General features: G+C 40.8%; 1 protein-coding gene across 1 annotated transcript; it reads right to left on the bottom strand.

The window, feature by feature from the left end:
* Nucleotides 1–9,567: 9,567 nt before the first annotated feature.
* LOC309792370 (HMG box transcription factor BBX-like) lies at nucleotides 9,568–12,813 on the bottom strand (the record flags this gene model as incomplete). Its single annotated transcript, XM_082601953.1, is given in 3 exon segments — nucleotides 9,568–9,667; nucleotides 9,669–11,260; nucleotides 11,264–12,813. Coding segments are annotated over 3 exon segments (2,817 nt in total). The 5' UTR covers nucleotides 12,389–12,813.
* Nucleotides 12,814–20,259: the final 7,446 nt, after the last annotated feature.

Genomic DNA, 20,259 nt, shown 5'->3' on the forward strand with positions numbered 1-20,259 from the left:
CCCAGTCAAGATTTCTGTTGGGCTACATGTTTTTCTACAGTGACTGATTTCTGTTCTTATTTGGACTCATATTTGCAAAGAAGCACTATATGTTATGTTTCAACTTTAACTTTTAAAATACATCATATGGTCCAGAACAAAAGCAATGTTCTTCAGTACCTCTGAATGGTCAAATGTAGATGATCTATGTAAATTCAGTTAGGGATCAAAATAGCCAGACTTCTTCCAGTGAGAAGAACTGAACTGACAGTCTTTGAAAATCTTTCTCTGGAGACTTCTTACAGTAACAGGGAAAAATGTGGGTTCTTGGTCAGTTTCTCAATAAATACAATTTCCTGAAATATCTCAGGGCTTTGTCATACCTTATACCCTTTTCAACAAAGAAAGTTGTCTTAACTATTCCCTTATAAAAAGGCATAGAGTAAGAGAATTGAGAATGTTAATTACAAATGAGATAGTGGATTTACAAACTATTAAGAGCTGCAGAACTCTTGCAATACTAAAATATTCTGAGTTTTTTTTTATTTTTTATTTTTTTGCGGTACGCGGGCCTCTCACTGCTGTGGCCTCTCCCGTTGTGGAGCACGGGCTCCGGACGCGTAGGCTCAGCAGCCATGGCTCACGGGCCCAGCCACTCCGCGGCATGTAGGATCTTCCCGGACCGGGGCACGAACCCGCGTCCCCTGCATCGGCAGGTGGACTCTCAACCACTGCGCCACCAGGGAAGCCCAATATTCTGATTTTCTATTAAATATTTTTTATTCAGTTTTAAGATCACAGTTAAAGTACTTTAGCAGGTTATACACATGACTTACATGTGCAACTTTTAGAAATATCAAATTAAGTATAAGATTTTGAGGAAAGAAATTATATAAACGTGTATATTGACTTTTACTACACATACATCTAAGAAAGCAATAATTCTGTTGTACCATTAAGTGGAAATCATTTATTACAAGGCATGTTTACACCAACTCTAAAGAGAACCAAGCCAATTTCTGAAAGCAAGAAAAATGAGCAATTCGGTCATGCTGAAAACTGTCAACAGACTTAAGACCTGGTGGTCAAATGAAGCTGTGGTTAATTTATAATAGGTAAGTAAGCAATTCAAACCTATGGGAAAAGTTCATAATCTGGTAATGTGGACTCTCAGGTGGTTTTTATTCCTTTTCGACAGATTCCTGAGAGCAAGCCATGAATGCTAAGGAAATGAGAAACATGTTGCCGAGCATGTGCTGAGCTCCAGATCACAAACCTCCCCCACCCCAGCTCTGCCGCTACGAGCTGACACACTAAAGGGAGGTGTCAGTGGACGTGAGCACTCCCCTGAGGCCGCCAGGGGAGGTCATGGTTAGTCCACGAAACGCGTGCCTCTGTGATTTAGGTTAGAGCTTGTGAGGTAAGACGTGTGGTGCGGTGCAGTGGGAGGGTGTGGAGGCATGGAATTAGGTCCTTGCTCCTCGGTAACCAGTTCTGGCCCAAGTTATTAGAAAATCTCTGGAAAGAGTAGTAATGTTCACAGGAACTAATTCTGTGCATAAAGATCAACTTAAGGAATTGACAAACCATTAGCCAGACTCATCAAGAAAAAAAGGGAGAAGACTCAAATCAATAGAATTAGAAATGAAAAAGGAGAAGTAACAACTGACGCTGCAGAAATACAAAAGATCATGAGAGATTACTACAAGCAACTCGATGCCAATAAAATGGACAACCTGGAAGAAATGGACAAATTCTTAGAAATGCACAACCTGCCAAGACTGAATCAGGAAGAAATAGAAAATATGAATAGACCAATCACAAGCCCTGAAATTGAAACTGTGATTCAAAATCTTCCAACAAACAAAAGCCCAGGACCAGATGGCTTCACAGGCGAATTCGATCAAACATTTAGAGAAGAGCTAACACCCATCCTTCTCAAACTCTTCCAAACAATTTCAGAGGAAGGAACACTCCCAAACTCATTCTACGAGGTCACCATCACCTTGATACCAAAACCAGGCAAGGATGTCCCAAAGAAAGAAAACGACAGGCCAATATCACTGATGAACATAGATGCAAAAATCCTCAACAAAATCCTAGCAAACAGAATCCAACAGCACATTAAAAGGATCATACACCATGATCAAGTGGGGTTTATTCCAGGAATGCAAGGATTACTCAATATACGCAAATCAATCAATGTGATACACCATATTAACAAATTGAAGGAGAAAAACCATATGATCATCTCAATAGATGCAGAGAAAGCTTTTGACAAAATTCAACACCCATTTATGATAAAAACCCTGCAGAAAGTAGGCATAGAGGGAACTTTCCTCAACCTAATCAAGGCCATATATGACAAACCCACAGCCAACATTGTCCTCAATGGTGGAAAACTGAAACCATTTCCACTAAGATCAAGAACAAGACAAGGTTGCCCACTCTCACCACTCTTATTCAACCTACTTTTGGAAGTTTTAGCCACAGCAATCAGAGAAGGAAAGGAAATAAAAGGAATCCAAATCGGAAAAGAAGAAGTAAAGCTGTCACTGTTTGCAGATGACATGATACTATACATAGAGAATCCTAAAGATGCTACCAGAAAACTACTAGAGCTAATCAATGAATTTGGTAAAGTAGCAGGATACAAAATTAATGCACAGAAATCTCTGGCATTCCTCTACACTAATGATGAAACATCTGAAAATGAAATCAAGAAAACACTCCCATTTACCACTGCATCAAAAAGAATAAAATATCTAGGAATAAACCTACCTAAGGAGACAAAAGACCTGTATGCAGACAATTATAAGACACTGATGAAAGAGATTAAAGATGATACAAATAGATGGAGAGATATACCATGCTTCTGGATCGGAAGAATCAATATTGTGAAAATGACTCTACTACCCAAAGCAATCTACAGATTCAATGCAATCCCTATCAAACTACCACTGGCATTTTTCACAGAACTAGAACAAAAAATTTCAAAATTTGTTTGGAAAAACAAAAGACCCCGAATAGCCAAAGCAATCTTGAGAACCAAAAACGGAGCTGGAGGAATCAGGCTCCCTGACTTCAGACTATACTACAAAGCTACAGTAATCAAGACAGTGTGGTACTGGCATAAAAACAGAAAGATAGATCAATGGAACAGGATAGAAAGCCCAGAGACCAACCCATGCACGTAAGGTCAACTTATCTTTGATAAAGGAGGCAGGAATGTACAGTGGAGAAAGGACAGCCTCTTCAATAAGTGGTGCTGGGAAAACTGGACAGGGACATGTAAAAGTATGAGATTAGATCATTCCCTAACACCATACACAAAAATAAGCTCAAAATGGATTAAAGACCTAAATGTAAGGCCAGAAACTATCAAACTCTTAGAGGAAAACATAGGCAGAACACTCTATGACATAAATCACAGCAAGATCCTTTTGGACCCACCTCCTAGAGAAATGGAAATAAAAACAAAGATAAACAAATGGGACCTCATGAAACTTCAAAGCTTTTGCACAGCAAAGGAAACCATAAACAAGACCAAAAGACAACCCTCAGCATGGGAGAAAATATTTGCAAATGAAGCAACTGACAAAGGATTAATCTCCACAATTTATAAGCAGCTCATGCAGCTCAATAGCAAAAAAACAAACAACCCAATCCAAAAATGGGCAGAAGACTTAAATAGGCATTTCTCCAAAGAAGATATACAGACTGCCAACAAACACATGAAAGGATGCTCAACATCATTAATCATTAGAGAAATGCACATCAAAACTACAATGAGATATCATCTCACACCAGTCAGAATCGCCATCATCAAGAAATCTAGATACAATAAATGCTGGAGAGGGTGTGGAGAAAAGGGAACCCTCTTGCACTGCTGGTGGGAATGTGAATTGGTACAGCCACTATGGAGAACAGTATGGAGGTTCCTTAGAAAACTAAAAATAGAACTACCATATGACCCAGCAATCCCACTACGAGGCATATACCCTGAGAAAACCATAATTCAAAAAGAGACATGTACCAAAATGTTCATTGCAGCTCTATTCACAATAGCCCGGAGATAGAAACAACCTAAGTGTCCATCATCCGATGAATGGATAAAGAAGATGTGGCACATATATACAATGGAATATTACTCAGCCAGAAAAAGAAACGAAACTGAGCTATTTGTAATGAGGTGGATAGACCTAGAGTCTGTCATACAGAGTGAAGTAAGTCAGAAAGAGAAAGACAAATACCGTATGCTAACACATATATATGGAATTAAAAAAAATGTCACGAAGAACCTAGGGGTAAAACGGGCATAAAGACACAGACCTACTTGAGAATGGACTTGAGGATATGGGGAGGGGGAAGGGTAGGCTGTGACAAAGCGAAAGAGAGGCATGGACATATATACACTACCAAACGTAAGGTAGATAGACAGTGGGAAGCAGCCGCAGAGCACAGGGAGATCAGCTCGGTGCTTTGTGACCGCCTGGAGGGGTGGGATGGGGAGGGTGGGAGGGAGGGAGATGCATGAGGGAAGGGATGTGGGAACAGATGTATATGTATGACTGATTCACTTTGTTAGTAAGCAGAAACTAATAAAAAATTTAAAAATTAATTAATTAATTAATTAATTAAAAAGATCAACTTCAGGGCAGGATCAATTTTGACCACTGACTGCAACAAGGAAACAGTGGCCACCGAACTTCTAAGTACAAGGTTTCCTCTTTTCCGTTATTAGTATAAATCATACCACCACAAATAAAATTTGGCCAGGAGAGGAAACTTTTTGTATGTGTGAAGAAAATGTATATTGATATTTTTAAGGAAAGCGTAGCACAAACAGATGGAGGTGTATGAGGGGAATCAAATGTACTTGTCTTGTTGTTCACTCTTTTGGTGCTTCTTTTTCTAAAATGTAAGATAATGTCCCCAGTGAAAAGGACAAGGTCATTTCATATGGGGTATAATAAACTTCATTATCACTTCCAAACTACATAAAAGCAAAGCAGTCCATCAGACTCTGAATACATCACCAGACATATCTGGTAAGATGAACTGAACCACTGTTTCTTTTTTTATTGTAAGTATGATGTTAGTCAATCTAAATAAGATAACTGTAAAACAAAAAATCCCCAAACTCAAAGAAACACAAAATCCAAATCTAATTCTTTGGGAATGCTTGTATAAATAAAAGCAACACCTAATTAACAATTAGTACACTCTTTATAAGGTGCAAAACAAGATCCTATGTGGGGAAAGCTCAATTTGAATTCCCACCTAGCAGTCACTCTGAATACTTTATAGGTCAAATGTAATAAGAGCATTTGCTTCTACTGCCCATTTTCAGCAATACATTGTTCTCTCCGGAGAAGGTGGTTTGGGAAGTCAAAACACTGCAGTGGAAAACAGTGGCACTGACGGTAGAAGCAAAAAAAGACAAACCTTTGAAACAGGACTTACTGGACTTAACCGTTAAAGCCGAGGTAGCCCATTAGGATTGGCCTTATCTGAGGGCTCTGTGGAGCAGTGCAATCAACGGTGAACCTTCTCACAGCATCACGTACACCCCGACTTTCCCTTTACAAATGATGACTCCAGGCCTTGCACGACTTCCTTCCTTTTCCCCCAAGAAGCGGCGATGCTTCCCCTTTGCTGTATGGATGCTGGCCTCCAGCCTCCAGCTGCTGGTCTCCAGAACACTTAGGATTCATACAGTACTTTAGCAGGCAGCATGGTCCCACTGCTTCACATTAATGCCAAATGTCAAACTTGGAACAGAGTTACTTGATATTCCCCATCCCTCCCCCGGAACTGTCTAAACAAAACATGTCATTCAGTTTTCAGCTTACTCCTAGTGCTGTATTGATTTATAATCTGCTTGAGATTTTACATAGGTGCAAACACTTCCAGAGGATGAGCCAAGGACTACAGAGTGCAAACAAACTTTTCTATGACTCAGGCAGAGTAGCATCTGACTTGATAAGAGAGTGACAGGGATTACACAAGTTGGATTCTAAATAACCAGACCCGTTCAGATGCTCCTTTTTGTTCATAGTGTTCCATCCCTTTTTTTCTCTGCAGCAGTTTGAATGGCAGGAACTATAATAACAGTGATAACGTGGGAATGAGTTGAGCATGGCTTTGAGGGGGCACTGGTAGAAAGCTCATCTGACGGAATTAAATAAATATATTTTCGGGGGGGCAAAGACTGTCAGAATTACAATGGTATGATATATCCTTTTAAAAAAGAGGGCTTTAAAGAATTCACCATTTTGATCTAAAATCTGGGACCTAACCTAGTTTGGGGATAAGAACCTGTGTCTTCAAAGTGGCTGTGGGACCTTTTGCCTTTTCCTGGCCTCATTACAGTTATCCAAACAAATAAACACTTAAGAAGGGCGTCTTACAGTATTTTCTCTCTTTCACTCAGCTTCTTAGAGCTGCAGCTTCAGTAACTATAATATACTCTACACACTTCAAAATTACATAGGAAAATACCCAGAATAACTAAATAAATAAAAGGCTAAAGAAAACTGGAACAGTACTGTGTCTCCATCTGAGACTAAATCATCCACTTCCAGCAACACAGAGAAGGGCTAGGACAATTTTGTTCAAAAGATTTATATACAGGTTTGAATCTAGAAATTAAGGTAAAAGCATAAATATTGAGAATTTCAACTAGATTCAGAATGGTTTCAGAAAGATATGATACAACAATTTAGAATAAAACAAAGGCAGAAGAGCATCATATTTGGGTTTGCTTGAGATATACATAAGGTGCAACAACTTTTTCTCTTGAGGATGCTTGTGGGACAAATGTTAGTGTAGATGGTGTTTGCTGGCAGATTAAGGTACACACCATAGCAATATGATTTTCCAAAATAAAAAAGAATGAGAGAAGTGAAATGAAAATGATAAATGGGGGAGGGTACTACATGTTGGTCTGCAATATGTGTGCTCACAAATGTTGTTACCTGAAAATACCAACACCCCTCTCCAGTGGATTCAGGGCATGAGAAAAGCACTATGTTTGAAATCAAGACATTACTCAGAGAAATGACAAGGTGAGTGTCTAAAAGACTATAAAGCTTTGCAGGATTTCTGCTACTCTCAGTGCCTAACCGCTTAAAAATTAAGCATGTCTACAAGAAGGTGGGTTTTTTTTTTTTTCTAAAGTATCTGAAAACAGTCGTATCCAGTAGGTTGCCCTCCACCCCGACCCCTGCCTAAGGGAAAAGCCACTGAGGTTTAGGAAAAGCAGATCAAGTAAGATATATTAATCACATAGAAAAAAGTCATCTTTTGTTTTGCTTCTTTTTAAAAAAGGTCCCATGAATATACAGCACTCTGTTAAGGAACTCTAGTGAAATGTAATCAGAGGACTGGAGGAGAGGGCACTGGCAAAAATAGACCTATTCTAACATGTTCTAGAGAATAACAAGTTAGTGCCATTGTCAAGGTGCATGTTCTGCACCAAACAATTTTTGTTGTTGGTTTTATTTTTTTTTTGGATTTTAGCTAATTATAATTTTTAAATCACTGCTAGCAAGTGGTCCAGAAACTCCAACAGCCACCAACACTGGGACCCAGCAATTTTCAAACATTCACTTTGTGTTTCGAAATTTAGAAAATATGAATACAACAGCATCATAGTAAAAATATCATGCTAAAATCTGGGGTTGCTCACCTGATTTATTTCTGTGTGAATGGGGCTAAGCTTCTGCCTCTGATTAACCTTGCTTACTAATTCCTTCTTCCTCCATGCCCACAAGGAATATGCATTTTTGAGGACACCGTTCCAATGCCCTGATGCCCTCTTTACCTGCTTTGAAAAAAAAAGAAAAAGCCCAAATCTCTCTGTTCTTTTTCAATTCTGTTAGTATGTGGTACATAGTTTCCAGCACCGAAACTGAAGTAACATCTACAACCGTGAAAAGCTAAACCTAGTCAGGACGAATAGAGTCATTTTTTGTATGGCTATTAGGTCAAATTACGATTAGAAAAAAAATCATCATTACAATTCAGTCAAGTATAAATAAGATAGCTAGATAAAACCTTGTAAACTGTCACCATTTAGAGATCTAATTCAAAAGTTTCAAACTTGAACTAACACTATCAAAATTCCGCCAGTTTGAAAACCAGTAAAAATTATTGCTGGAATCCAATACTTAAAATTTGGTAGTTTGTGCTGTGATGCAAGAGTGGGGAAATACTTTGTGCTATGGAACAAATACCCTGTAAAATCTGTAGCCGCCGACTAATTTTGATTTATCACTTTGCATCTGTTGCTAAGAAACAAGATACTGTGAACGTCAGGTGATGGAGTCAATATGTTGAATGTTCTAAGCCAGTTAATCCAGTTGCACTGGCATATGTATAGTTGGTTTTATGTTCAAAAGCAACAAAACATGAAAAGGAAACAGGAAACTTGCAGGTGGATCTATAACCGCGAGTCCCACTCTGGTCAGGCACACCTCCCTCATCAATACCTCCGTAACCACAAAAACTCAAAATGGCTCTAAAAACCTGCAGTGCCAATTACGCTGTGCATAGCAATTGCTACCCGTCCAGTCTGTCTGGGATGGATGTAAAAGGGCTGTAGCTCAAAGACCACACAAAGTGAGTGTGTCTTCAATGTGTTCTGAATAGTGAAGTAATACTAAGGTCACTTCTGAATACTATTTTTCTTTTTTTGTCTGTATGAACGATCCATTGGTCACTCAGACCCTTGTGTAAAAATAAAAGAATCCTCAAGGCATGAAAACATCAGTAATCTGTAATCTGCTGGACTCTTCCCCTGTCTGGGAAAATATTCGCCACAATTTGACCCAAGCAAATTCTTCTTGGTCACTCAAGGCTAAGAAAAAATTTCTGCTTGTAAGAACTGTAATTTTTCTTCTTCTCTCTCTTTCTCTTTTTGCCAGCAAACTACCACTCTCTTGGCAAATATAAAAGTGCAGAATATATGGACCACAAGGCCGAGCATACACCGCTAACAGCGGTACATCTGCCTGCCCGTGCTGTTTGGGAGTCTCTGGAAGAGGCTTTTTAATATTATTCTACAATATAAATGTAGGTATAACCTATTATATAAACCATCTTAGAACATAAACCTCCACGTACAAAAAAGACCAAGAATATCTAATAATAACTAGTGCAGTGTGTCAGTTTTTGTTTTTTTGCTGTTTGTTTTTGTTTTGAAAGAATAACTAGGTAATATATGAAACTAGTTTCACACTCTCTGGTTGGTAAAAGAGACGCTGGATGAGCTACAGTAAAGGCAGCCTTTTACCAAGTTACCACCTATTACCATCAAAAGCCTTCAATAGAAAGCAAAGCTCTAGGATCATCCCATTTCTGCTCATTATCAGACAGACAACATCACCCTCAAAGACTCTGGGTTCTGAAAGAACAAACTGGCCCAGGGTGCCAACTTCTGCTTCAAGTGAATCTGGGCCGTGTAGGGCAACAAGCCCTTGTTTGCTGTCTGTATATGCCACCACATGGACTCACTCGCATCTCTCAATAAAGACAAGGCTAGGGTAGTAGGTAAAGCACAATGGTTTACAAGTAAAGGGCGCTTCACTGGTCAGCGCAAGAAATAAGTACAGGAGTCTGGGGCATTTCTTTTGGCTGTCCATCATGGGTGAGCGGAGTTGATCTCTGACTTCTATGCATGTTCCATGGCGGCCACTTCGGCCAGCACAGCGAGGCTGAAGAACGCAGACACGGCGGGCATCTCCGGGGTGCTGCTCCACGTCTCCGTGGCCTCTTGGTTGTGTGAGCGTTCGTCATTGCAGCCTGTCTCGGTCACCTTCACAAGACTCCTCTGCAGTTGTTCCTTTGGTTTGTCATCCAAAGTACCTCCTGCTGGTGATACCCGGCCATCTGCTGTCCTGACAAGGTGTGTGATCTTGGTTTTCCTGGCTTTTCTCTTTTGACTGCCCACCAAGGGCTCTTGCGCCGTTGTTGGCTCTGGAGTGTTGCGAATGGATGGGGCATTTTTAACCTTATAAGCAGGCTCTGTGGTGTTTCTGTCTTCTGAAAATATGGCTTCTGTAGGGTGAATGGCAGCCAAGAAGAGTTGCTTGTTTGACCATTTATCCCCACTTCCTTTTTCCGGAACATTAGGCTTCTCCTTGTTGTGCTTGTATTTGCTGACAATTTTGTGGAATAAGTTCTTTTTCTGAGACTGGAAAGGACCTTTGCTGGTTTTGGTCGGTTCTGAGCACATATGTCCGGTCTTCTTCTTTTTTCTTGGGACAGGTACACATTTCTGGTCAAATGTAACAGGACTATACTGAGGGAGGCTGTTGAATTTCTTTTCAAATTCTTCATCCAGCTTTGCTGAGCCAAGGAGAGAGTCTTCCTCTGGCTTTGTCTTCTTGAACTTCTTGCTTCCACTGGTCCCACTCTGGTGAAATGTCCAGCTTTCTTCATGCCAACACTCTTCATGATCAGAGGACTTTCCTTTTCCTGACCTTCGTTTCCCTCTGCCAACATTAGCTCGCAGAGAGGTGAGCATACCCTCAGACACCAGGGTTTTATAAAGAGCACCTTTGCAAGACCTCTCAGATTTCCGGGAGCCACAAGTCTCTATTTTTCTGTGACACTCACTGTCCTCAGGCTTGGCCTGTCCCGATAGACTGGGTGGTAATGCATCCTCCGTAGGGGTCAAAGGTTCTGCTTTTATACCCTCTGGGACCTCACCAGAAATGTTCTTGCTGGCAGAAATACTGATAAAATCTTGAGGTCTTGACTCTTTGGTGGTGTCTGAGGATTTCTCCTTTGACATTTTCTTCTCTCTTGATTTCACTCTCTTCTTTGGTGGCTTGGCATCCAAAATGCTTCCCTTGCCACTCAAGGATGTATGGACCTGCTTGCGAGGGGTATCTCCAAGCTTCTCGATGCCCCAGTCTCCCTTTGCAACAGCTTCAATGGTGTACATGACACTCTCGATATCAGATTCCGAGGACTGCCTCTTTTGGCAAGTCTTCTTGGGTGTGGATTTATCATTTCCATGTCGATCCATTTTGGTTTTCTTCTTTTCCTTTTTTAGCTTTTCTGGTTTGCTTAATGCTGTGGGATCCTCGATGATCCTAATGCCATGAGGATGGCACATGTGATCCTTTCTACTGGGAACATCGCTTATTATTGTCTTGCTACTGCCAGAGTAAGAAAAATCAGGGAAGTGACTACCTTTTTGATCTTCCTCTAATTCTTCCTTTTTAATTGCTTTAGGAGCTTCCATTTTTATACCCATTATATCATCCATTCACAGCTCCTCAAAATTTCTTAATTCCTTAGAATCTCTTACATTTTCCTTAGCTGATTTTTCAAATTCTGCTTCTTTCTGGAACCTGGCTTCATCTATTTTCTCCATTTTCATTTCTCTTTCTTCCTTGCCCTTCTCCAGTTCTTGAATTCTCCCGCCATCTGATTCTTTGGCTTTTATGAGCTTTGATTCTTCCATTTTCACCCCCTCTGATGCCAGGCACATCTCTGCCAGTTGAAAGAGTGCAGACTTTCCACAGCGTTTTACAGGTTCAGCACCGCCCAACTGTGAAGTCTTCGAACAAATCTCTGCAAACTGAAACAAGGCTGATGCTTGACATTGTTTTGACAGAACATCAGGGTGGGAGGTACCTGAAGATATCTCGGCAAACTGAGATAATGGTGACTTCTGACGCAATTCAGAGGATTCTGAAACATCAGGCCTGCAAGTGCCAGAGGATATCTCTGGTGTACCAAGAACATGTTCTCCAGCTAAAAGCAGCATGCTCAGGCCTCCCATTTGAGTAGGATCGGCCATCCCAAAGTTAAGCTGAGGCATTTCTTCAGGCTTTGTTTTCTTGGGGCTTGGCAAGGCTCTTGAAGAGTCAGATGGGAAGGCCCATAGTTTCTCCCGTGGATTGACAGTGGATGTTGGGGATCTCACAGGCTTGTTTGTGGTAGCACACCATTTGTAGCCAGGATTTGCTTTCATAAATGCATGTTTATACTCCTTGGCCATGTCTGTGTATTTCTGCTTTTCCTTTGGATCGAGAACAGCCCACCAATCAGCTAGTATCTTGGTAGCACCTCGGTTATCAAGCCTGGGGTGTTCCTGACGTACAAGAGAGCGATGACGTTTGCAAAATAAGAGAAATGCATTCATTGGTCTCCGGGCTCGCTGTTCTGGTGATTCATCATCTTCAGTTTCACCATCTTGCTCTAGACCAGCGGCCCCAAGAAGTTGAACCTTATCAATATCCTCCTCTTCGTCTTCCTCTTCTTCCTCTTCTGAAAAGTCAAGACGTTTCTTTGCTAGCAATGGATGCCACTGAAGGCACTTTCGTTTTGGTCGTTTTCCAGCTCCTTCTCCTTCTGCGGAATAATCTTTATTTCTATGACTGCCTTTCATGACTCTGACCGGTCAAGTCAAGACTTTCCATCGTGAGTTCAATGGAACATCAGAACTTCCAGCTTCTGTGATGCAGCAGAATTCCAGGAAGGCAAACGGAAAGTACACAGGGAGGAAGATGAACTGCAGCAAAGCCTGTGTCATATGATAGTGACCGCGCGGGTTCGCCGGGCGCGAGGGCGTGTGTGTGGCCCGCCCTCAGCGGCCAGTCAGGGCTTCTCTATGGGAAAGTGGAGAGAGAGGAGCTCGCAGAGCCACTCTGCCTCCGCTTCACTGTACACTCCAATATTCTGATGTTTAAAGAGGGACTCTCGTAACCAATAAGGACCTACTCTATAGCACAGGGAACTATACTCAATATTTTGTAATAACCTATAATGGAAAAGAATCTGAAGAAGAATATATATATATGAATCACTGTGCTGTACACCTAAAACTAACACAACATTGTAAATCAACTATACTTCAACTTAAATGATTAATTAATTAATCTAATTAAATACAAGTTCTTCCCTAAAAAAATAAGAATGACTCTCAACTCTTCTAAACATATAAAATATTTTCTTAAACCTTAATCCACCCACTCCTGACACGTTAGGACCTGAGGCAAGACTGCGCTGGGCTGGAGGCTGAGGCCCTGCCCTCCAGCTCTGGGTCTGCCCCGTGTCCTGTAGGGCCTTGCTTACGGGACGGAACGTGGACGCCCAGCCACGTAGCCAAGCTCCCGCCTCCCCTGCTGCACACAGATGAGCTTGGCCCCCTGGGGCCTGCAAGTGTCACATCTGTGGCTGGGCTCGTCTTCTAGACCATGGTCGTCACCTGGAAGCTTCTTAGAAATGCAGAATCTCAGGTCCCACCCAGACCTACTGAACAGTAGTCTACTTTTTCATAAAATCTCTAGGTGACTTATGTGCAAGTTAGAGCTTGAGAGCCTTTGCTCTCACGTGGGAGGCTGAGGTCAGAGGCACCCAACTCTTAAGTTTAAGAGACTCCCTGTTAAAATGCTTTGTTCGTCTTCTGACCTCTGAAGGACTTGAGAAGATTCTGGCCAATGATCAGTTCTGTTCAATTCCTTGTTGGACTTACGGTACATTCCAAACTATAGCTGATTTTTCCTCTTATACATTTCATTTTTTTCGGTCAGGTAATTTTCCTTAAGCTGTTTTCTTAGTTGGAATGCACCCCACCCACCCTACTCTGTCAATATCACCTGCATCAGGGTGGCCACCTCTTCCGTGAAGCCCACCGCAATACCCCCAAGGAAGAGCTTCCGTTCTGACCCCATCCTCCTTAGTTGAAAACTCTGGTAGCCCATTCACTGGGTCTGCTCTGGTTATACAACTGAATCCTCCATGAGACAATCAGCTCCCTGACATAGGAGCTGAGTCCCATTCAGATTTAGATTCTCCATTACCCATAGCTGAGTCTATCAGATTTTAAATACACATGTGAAATTAAATCTGCCTCTCTTAAGTTTATTTTTGTGGCTCCTGCAATTCTCTGCTTGTGCCAGAAAGGAGATTAAAATAGCCCTGCAATTTTAATGAAGGTGGGTTTTACTCCTGGGTCTTACCACATTTAGGAAAGTGTATACATTTTGTACTTTCATGCAAAATTGTGCTTGGCACCGACCTGGTGGTCACGAAGGGACGCAAGGGTGTTCTTCGATGAGAATTCTTGGGCAGCTGGGTCTAGTTCTGTTAGTGAACAGTATTCAAATGGAGGAATTGCTTTAGCTTGGAAAGTAGACCTCAGATATAGGAGGAACAGAGCAGAAGAAAAAGGAACTTATGAAAAACGGAATACAGAAGTGTAAAGGAAAGGTAAATTTCTATGACTGGCCCAGTCTTCTGATTCTCCGTGTCCATAGATCATAACTGGGGAATCACAGGGGTGCAGAGAAGGGGCAGGAACTTGCAACGGGGAGTCTGTGCTCTAGTTTTGGCTCTTCTGCTAATTAACTGAGCACCTGAGAAACTCACTAAACATTTGTGGGTCTCTGTTGTCACATCTGAAATATGAATAGTTGGTCAATGCTTCTTAACCAGAGAAGAAAGCTAGAAAAATGGGGGGGGGAGGGTAGGGGGTCTTGTTTAAAGACACGTGGCCAGGTGGGACACCCAGAAATGCGTATTTGCTGGGTTTGTGATGGGCCCCAAGTATGAGGTGCCTTTCTGATATTCAGTTCTGGTTAAGCATCAGTAAATCAGATGCTCTCTTAACATTCCTTCTAGCTCAAATATTCCCCGATTTCATGACTACCAGCCCCGTAGTGAATGCATGGTTAGGAGTCTACGTGTCTGGCAGACACTGCTGGTTGTACCCCTCTTCCTTTAGGAACAAAACCCAAAGTTTTTGCTCCGCACACGCCTCCCAGAATAACTATTACATTTCCCAGCTTTCCTTTCGGTATGTCCGTGGACTAAATTCTGGCCAAAGGGAAGTGGTGAGTGTAGGTTCTGGGAGCACTCTTAAAAGACAGAGGTGTGCCCTCTTGCTTCTTCTTGCTGACAGGCATGCATAGATGATAGTGGAAGATGGGCCAACTGGGTCAGTGCTGGACATGGGAGCTGCCATAGGAGATGGGAGGGAACCAAGACAGTGTGGCCTGGGTCCAGGACACCAGGGAGTCGTGTCAGGAGGGAACTTCCTACCCCCAGGCTTCCTTTATGTGTGAGAGAAAGACATTATCTTCTAGTTAAAGTAACTGCAATTTTGCTCTTACTCTTTCTTTCAGCCAAACCCATCTTAAACTAAAACAATATGGAGCATGGAAAAGACTTTACGGACTCCAGTTATGCTTCCCAATCTTCATGTCAGCACAAATTAAATGTCTGTTTACTGTGGCTTCTTGTTTTCTACTTCTTTAAGTGTAGTATGTTTATAAGACAGAGAATACTATTGTCTTTTACAGAGAGCACTTCTTTCACAGCCAAAAATTGATGGAGAGGTATCACAATTTTAGGAAGCACAGTTTTCTTTTTATGATTTTATCTTATTCTCTACAAACATATATTATTTCCTTAGCATATGCCATATATATATATATATATATATATATATATATATATATATATATATAATTTTTGCCCTCAAAAATGGTCAGTCACCAGTAATTTTGTGTGAAATTTGGTAGGACCTGAACTACAGTGAAATACCAAGAACTGCCATTTAAATTACATATTATTGCTAATAATTGTTATGATTGGCAATAAGCAAACATGTGGTGTTGAGTTTTTTAAACGCTTCTACATTTTTTTTGAAAGTTTGGGCTTTGACAAGAGCTCATTAGGAAAACACCTTTAATTCTTTTCCTTCTTATTTATAGTTGAACAAAAACGCACACCTCCACACACCATATATGTATACAATAATGGAATTTGTTTCTTGTGAACTTGCATTTAGCCTGTGAAAATTACCTTTAATGACTTTGAAAGATATTGTGCTTTCTGCACATTTTAAGTTTCTCATGGGGGACAGGGATGAGGGGCAGTGATGGGAGGATGGTGAAAGAAAAATTATATATATACATATACATATATATATATATATATATGTATATATATATATATATATATATATATAAAATTCAGGGCATAAGACCTGCAAAATCCTGGGATTAAAAGTCATGTGAATAATCGTTTCCATTTCCAAACCTCTCTTAATAAAGAATGGTAAAATGCCAGAGTAGATATTTCAGGCTATTTAATAAAACTCTCTTTCTCTGTCTCTCTGTCTCCTTTCTCTCATACACACACACACACACACAGCACACCCCAAAACAAACTCATTCTCACATACAGAATAGAAACTAAACCAAATCAAACCATAGAGAAAGATGATTGGGTGGGGAAAGGAAACGGGGACTCTTATGAAGAGCTCTCTCTGTTTACCTTCATTCCTCTCATCCGGGTCAGTGTAGATGGAAGCCAGAGTAGAGAGGGAAAAGATAACAAAAGCCAATAAAATGAATGCCATTTCCAGGTTGGTAAACGGAAGCTCCATGAAAGACCACAAACTTCTTCGCCTGCAATAGAAAGCAGACACTGGCTTAGTATACCCTGGTCCAGAGAGAACTTGTTGAGTAATTATTTATTGTAGAATGAGACTTACTAAGACTTTTTAAGATACTTCTGTGCACCTGGAACAACACACCTGGCACCAGCAGAAATGGAGGGTGCTCTCGTTTTTTGAAATTTGGCATCAGTCTTGGTGTAATTGAACTTAGACTTTGCTGTGTAGATTGGAGGAGAACATGGGAGTCTGAAGGTCAGAGTCAATTTATGTTTTATGAGTTTTTTGGACAAAACCCTGGGAGTAAAGATAGAGTATATTTCATATCATGAAGGAAAAAATAATGTTGGTTTCTATCTCACTGACCACACCCAGGTTCAGAGTAATGTTCTTGTGCCTGAAGTTATCCAGTGTTTGCCAACCAGGTGATAAATCTACAATGGAAGCAATTTTTAGTGAAGAAACCATAGTCTTCAGAGTAGCTGGATCAAACTCAACCCAAATAAAGAAAAATGTGTTAACAATTCAACCATGAGAACTTCCAATCTCAGACTCGAAAAAGGAGAGCTCATGTGTCTAGAAAGGAAAGCATAGTTCCATTGGGGGGAAAGGATAACATCTAGTTGGAAATAACCTCTGTCTTTCTGTCTTTCAATGTTTACTACATAAATGGAAAATATTTAAAACACTGCAGACATATGTGGGAATGTTATAATTTTAAGAAGACCCAAAGAAAGAGATTTCACATCTTTCCCCTGCAACTCATTCCAAATTCTTTATTTACTGTCTATTTTAGGGAAATAACTTATTGGGGTCTTTCACCTAAGGGCTCAGTCTCCTTTAAATATATTTTTTAAATGACTTCGTCATACCCTGTAGTTGAGAGACAAGATTTGAGGTGGGAGTTAGGCTTGCTCTCTTTCCTAGTTGCAGTCTTCCAGCGTTGCTATAGCAGAACAGAGGTGGGTGAGGGGATAATAAGTTCTTTAAAATCTGCTGGTTTTGAACAGATTTCTGATTCTTTTTTTTTTCTTTTGGACATACTTCTTACAATTGACAATAGTTTGGGGGATATTGATCAGAAGTCTGTAGCTTTTCGTAGGTTTGTAGGACAGAAAATTAGACATGGAATTTATGTGTCATAGGTATGCACATTTTAAGATATGAAGAATACTACCGGGGCTTCCCTGGTGGTGCAGTGGTTGAGAATCCACCTGTCAATGCAGGGGACACGGGTTCGAGCCCTGGTCTGGGAAGATCCCACATGCCTTGGAGCAACTAGGCCCGTGAGCCACAACTACTGAGCCTGCGCGTCTGGAGCTTGTGTTCCACACCAAGAGAGGCTGTGACAGTGAGAGGCCCGCGCACCGTGATGAAGAGAGGCCCCTGCTTGCCGCAACTAGAGAAAGCCACGCACAGAAACGAAGACCCAACACAGACAAAAATAAATTAATTAAATTAAAAAAAAACAAAGAATACTACGAAGGGGGTTAAGATGTATCTTGGAAATTTTTCACATCAGTGCACATTGGTCGAGCTTATTCTGGTTACTGGAAGCTGAGCATTCTAGAGTATGGCTCTACTGTCATTTAACCACTCATATTGATGGGAATTTGGGTTCCTTCTAATTTTTTGTCATTGCCAACAATGCAGCGGAAAATATTTTTTTGTAAATATAAATTTGCACACAGGTACACATATCTCTAGGAAAGATTTATAGAAGTAGAACTGCTGGATGTATAAACTTTTGAAATGTTCCTTCACAAATTTCCCTGAAATTTACAACCTTCTCAGTACTATATGTAAAGAACTGGTTCCCAAATCCTTCCTCAACACTCCCTCTTCCGGTTTTCCCCCCCAATTTGAAGTTAAAAATACTATCTCATGTTTAATTTGGCTTTTCCCTGATTTCTAGTGAGGTGGAACATTTTTTTATGTGTTGATTTATTATTTATACAGTTTGCTCTGTGAATAACTTGTCTTTATCTTTTGCCCAGTTTTAAACTGGGCATTTGTAATTTTCTCACTGATTTGTAGACACTCATTATAAACTTTGGATAAAAAATTCCCTTCAGGGCTTCCCTGGTGGTGCAGTGTTTGAGAGTCCGCCTGCCGATGCAGGGGACGCGGGTTCGTCCCTAGGTGAAGTAGGTGAAGCTTCCTTGCCCAGTCAAGATTTCTGTTGGGCTACATGTTTTTCTACAGTGACTGATTTCTGTTCTTATTTGGACTCATATTTGCAAAGAAGCACTATATGTTATGTTTCAACTTTAACTTTTAAAATACATCATATGGTCCAGAACAAAAGCAATGTTCTTCAGTACCTCTGAATGGTCAAATGTAGATGATCTATGTAAATTCAGTTAGGGATCAAAATAGCCAGACTTCTTCCAGTGAGAAGAACTGAACTGACAGTCTTTGAAAATCTTTCTCTGGAGACTTCTTACAGTAACAGGGAAAAATGTGGGTTCTTGGTCAGTTTCTCAATAAATACAATTTCCTGAAATATCTCAGGGCTTTGTCATACCTTATACCCTTTTCAACAAAGAAAGTTGTCTTAACTATTCCCTTATAAAAAGGCATAGAGTAAGAGAATTGAGAATGTTAATTACAAATGAGATAGTGGATTTACAAACTATTAAGAGCTGCAGAACTCTTGCAATACTAAAATATTCTGAGTTTTTTTTATTTTTTATTTTTTTGCGGTACGCGGGCCTCTCACTGCTGTGGCCTCTCCCGTTGTGGAGCACGGGCTCCGGACGCGTAGGCTCAGCAGCCATGGCTCACGGGCCCAGCCACTCCGCGGCATGTAGGATCTTCCCGGACCGGGGCACGAACCTGCGTCCCCTGCATCGGCAGGTGGACTCTCAACCACTGCGCCACCAGGGAAGCCCAATATTCTGATTTTCTATTAAATATTTTTTATTCACTTTTAAGATCACAGTTAAAGTACTTTAGCAGGTTATACACATGACTTACATGTGCAACTTTTAGAAATATCAAATTAAGTATAAGATTTTGAGGAAAGAAATTATATAAACGTGTATATTGACTTTTACTACACATACATCTAAGAAAGCAATAATTCTGTTGTACCATTAAGTGGAAATCATTTCTTACATGGCATGTTTACACCAACTCTAAAGAGAACCAAGCCAATTTCTGAAAGCAAGAAAAATGAGCAATTCGGTCATGCTGAAAACTGTCAACAGACTTAAGACCTGGTGGTCAAATGAAGCTGTGGTTAATTTATAACAGGTAAGTAAGCAATTCAAACCTATGGGAAAAGTTCATAATCTGGTAATGTGGACTCTCAGGTGGTTTTTATTCCTTTTCGACAGATTCCTGAGAGGAAGCCATGAATGCTAAGGAAATGAGAAACATGTTGCCGAGCATGTGCTGAGCTCCAGATCACAAACCTCCCCCACCCCAGCTCTGCCGCTACGAGCTGACACACTAAAGGGAGGTGTCAGTGGACGTGAGCACTCCCCTGAGGCCGCCAGGGGAGGTCATGGTTAGTCCACGAAACGCGTGCCTCTGTGATTTAGGTTAGAGCTTGTGAGGTAAGACGTGTGGTGCGGTGCAGTGGGAGGGTGTGGAGGCATGGAATTAGGTCCTTGCTCCTCGGTAACCAGTTCTGGCCCAAGTTATTAGAAAATCTCTGGAAAGAGTAGCAATGTTCACAGGAACTAATTCTGTGCATAAAGATCAACTTAAGGAATTGACAAACCATTAGCCAGACTCATCAAGAAAAAAAGGGAGAAGACTCAAATCAATAGAATTAGAAATGAAAAAGGAGAAGTAACAACTGACGCTGCAGAAATACAAAAGATCATGAGAGATTACTACAAGCAACT

This window comes from Mesoplodon mirus, assembly GCF_964341445.2.
Source record: "Mesoplodon mirus genome assembly, chromosome: 2".
Lineage (NCBI taxonomy): Eukaryota > Metazoa > Chordata > Mammalia > Artiodactyla > Ziphiidae > Mesoplodon > Mesoplodon mirus.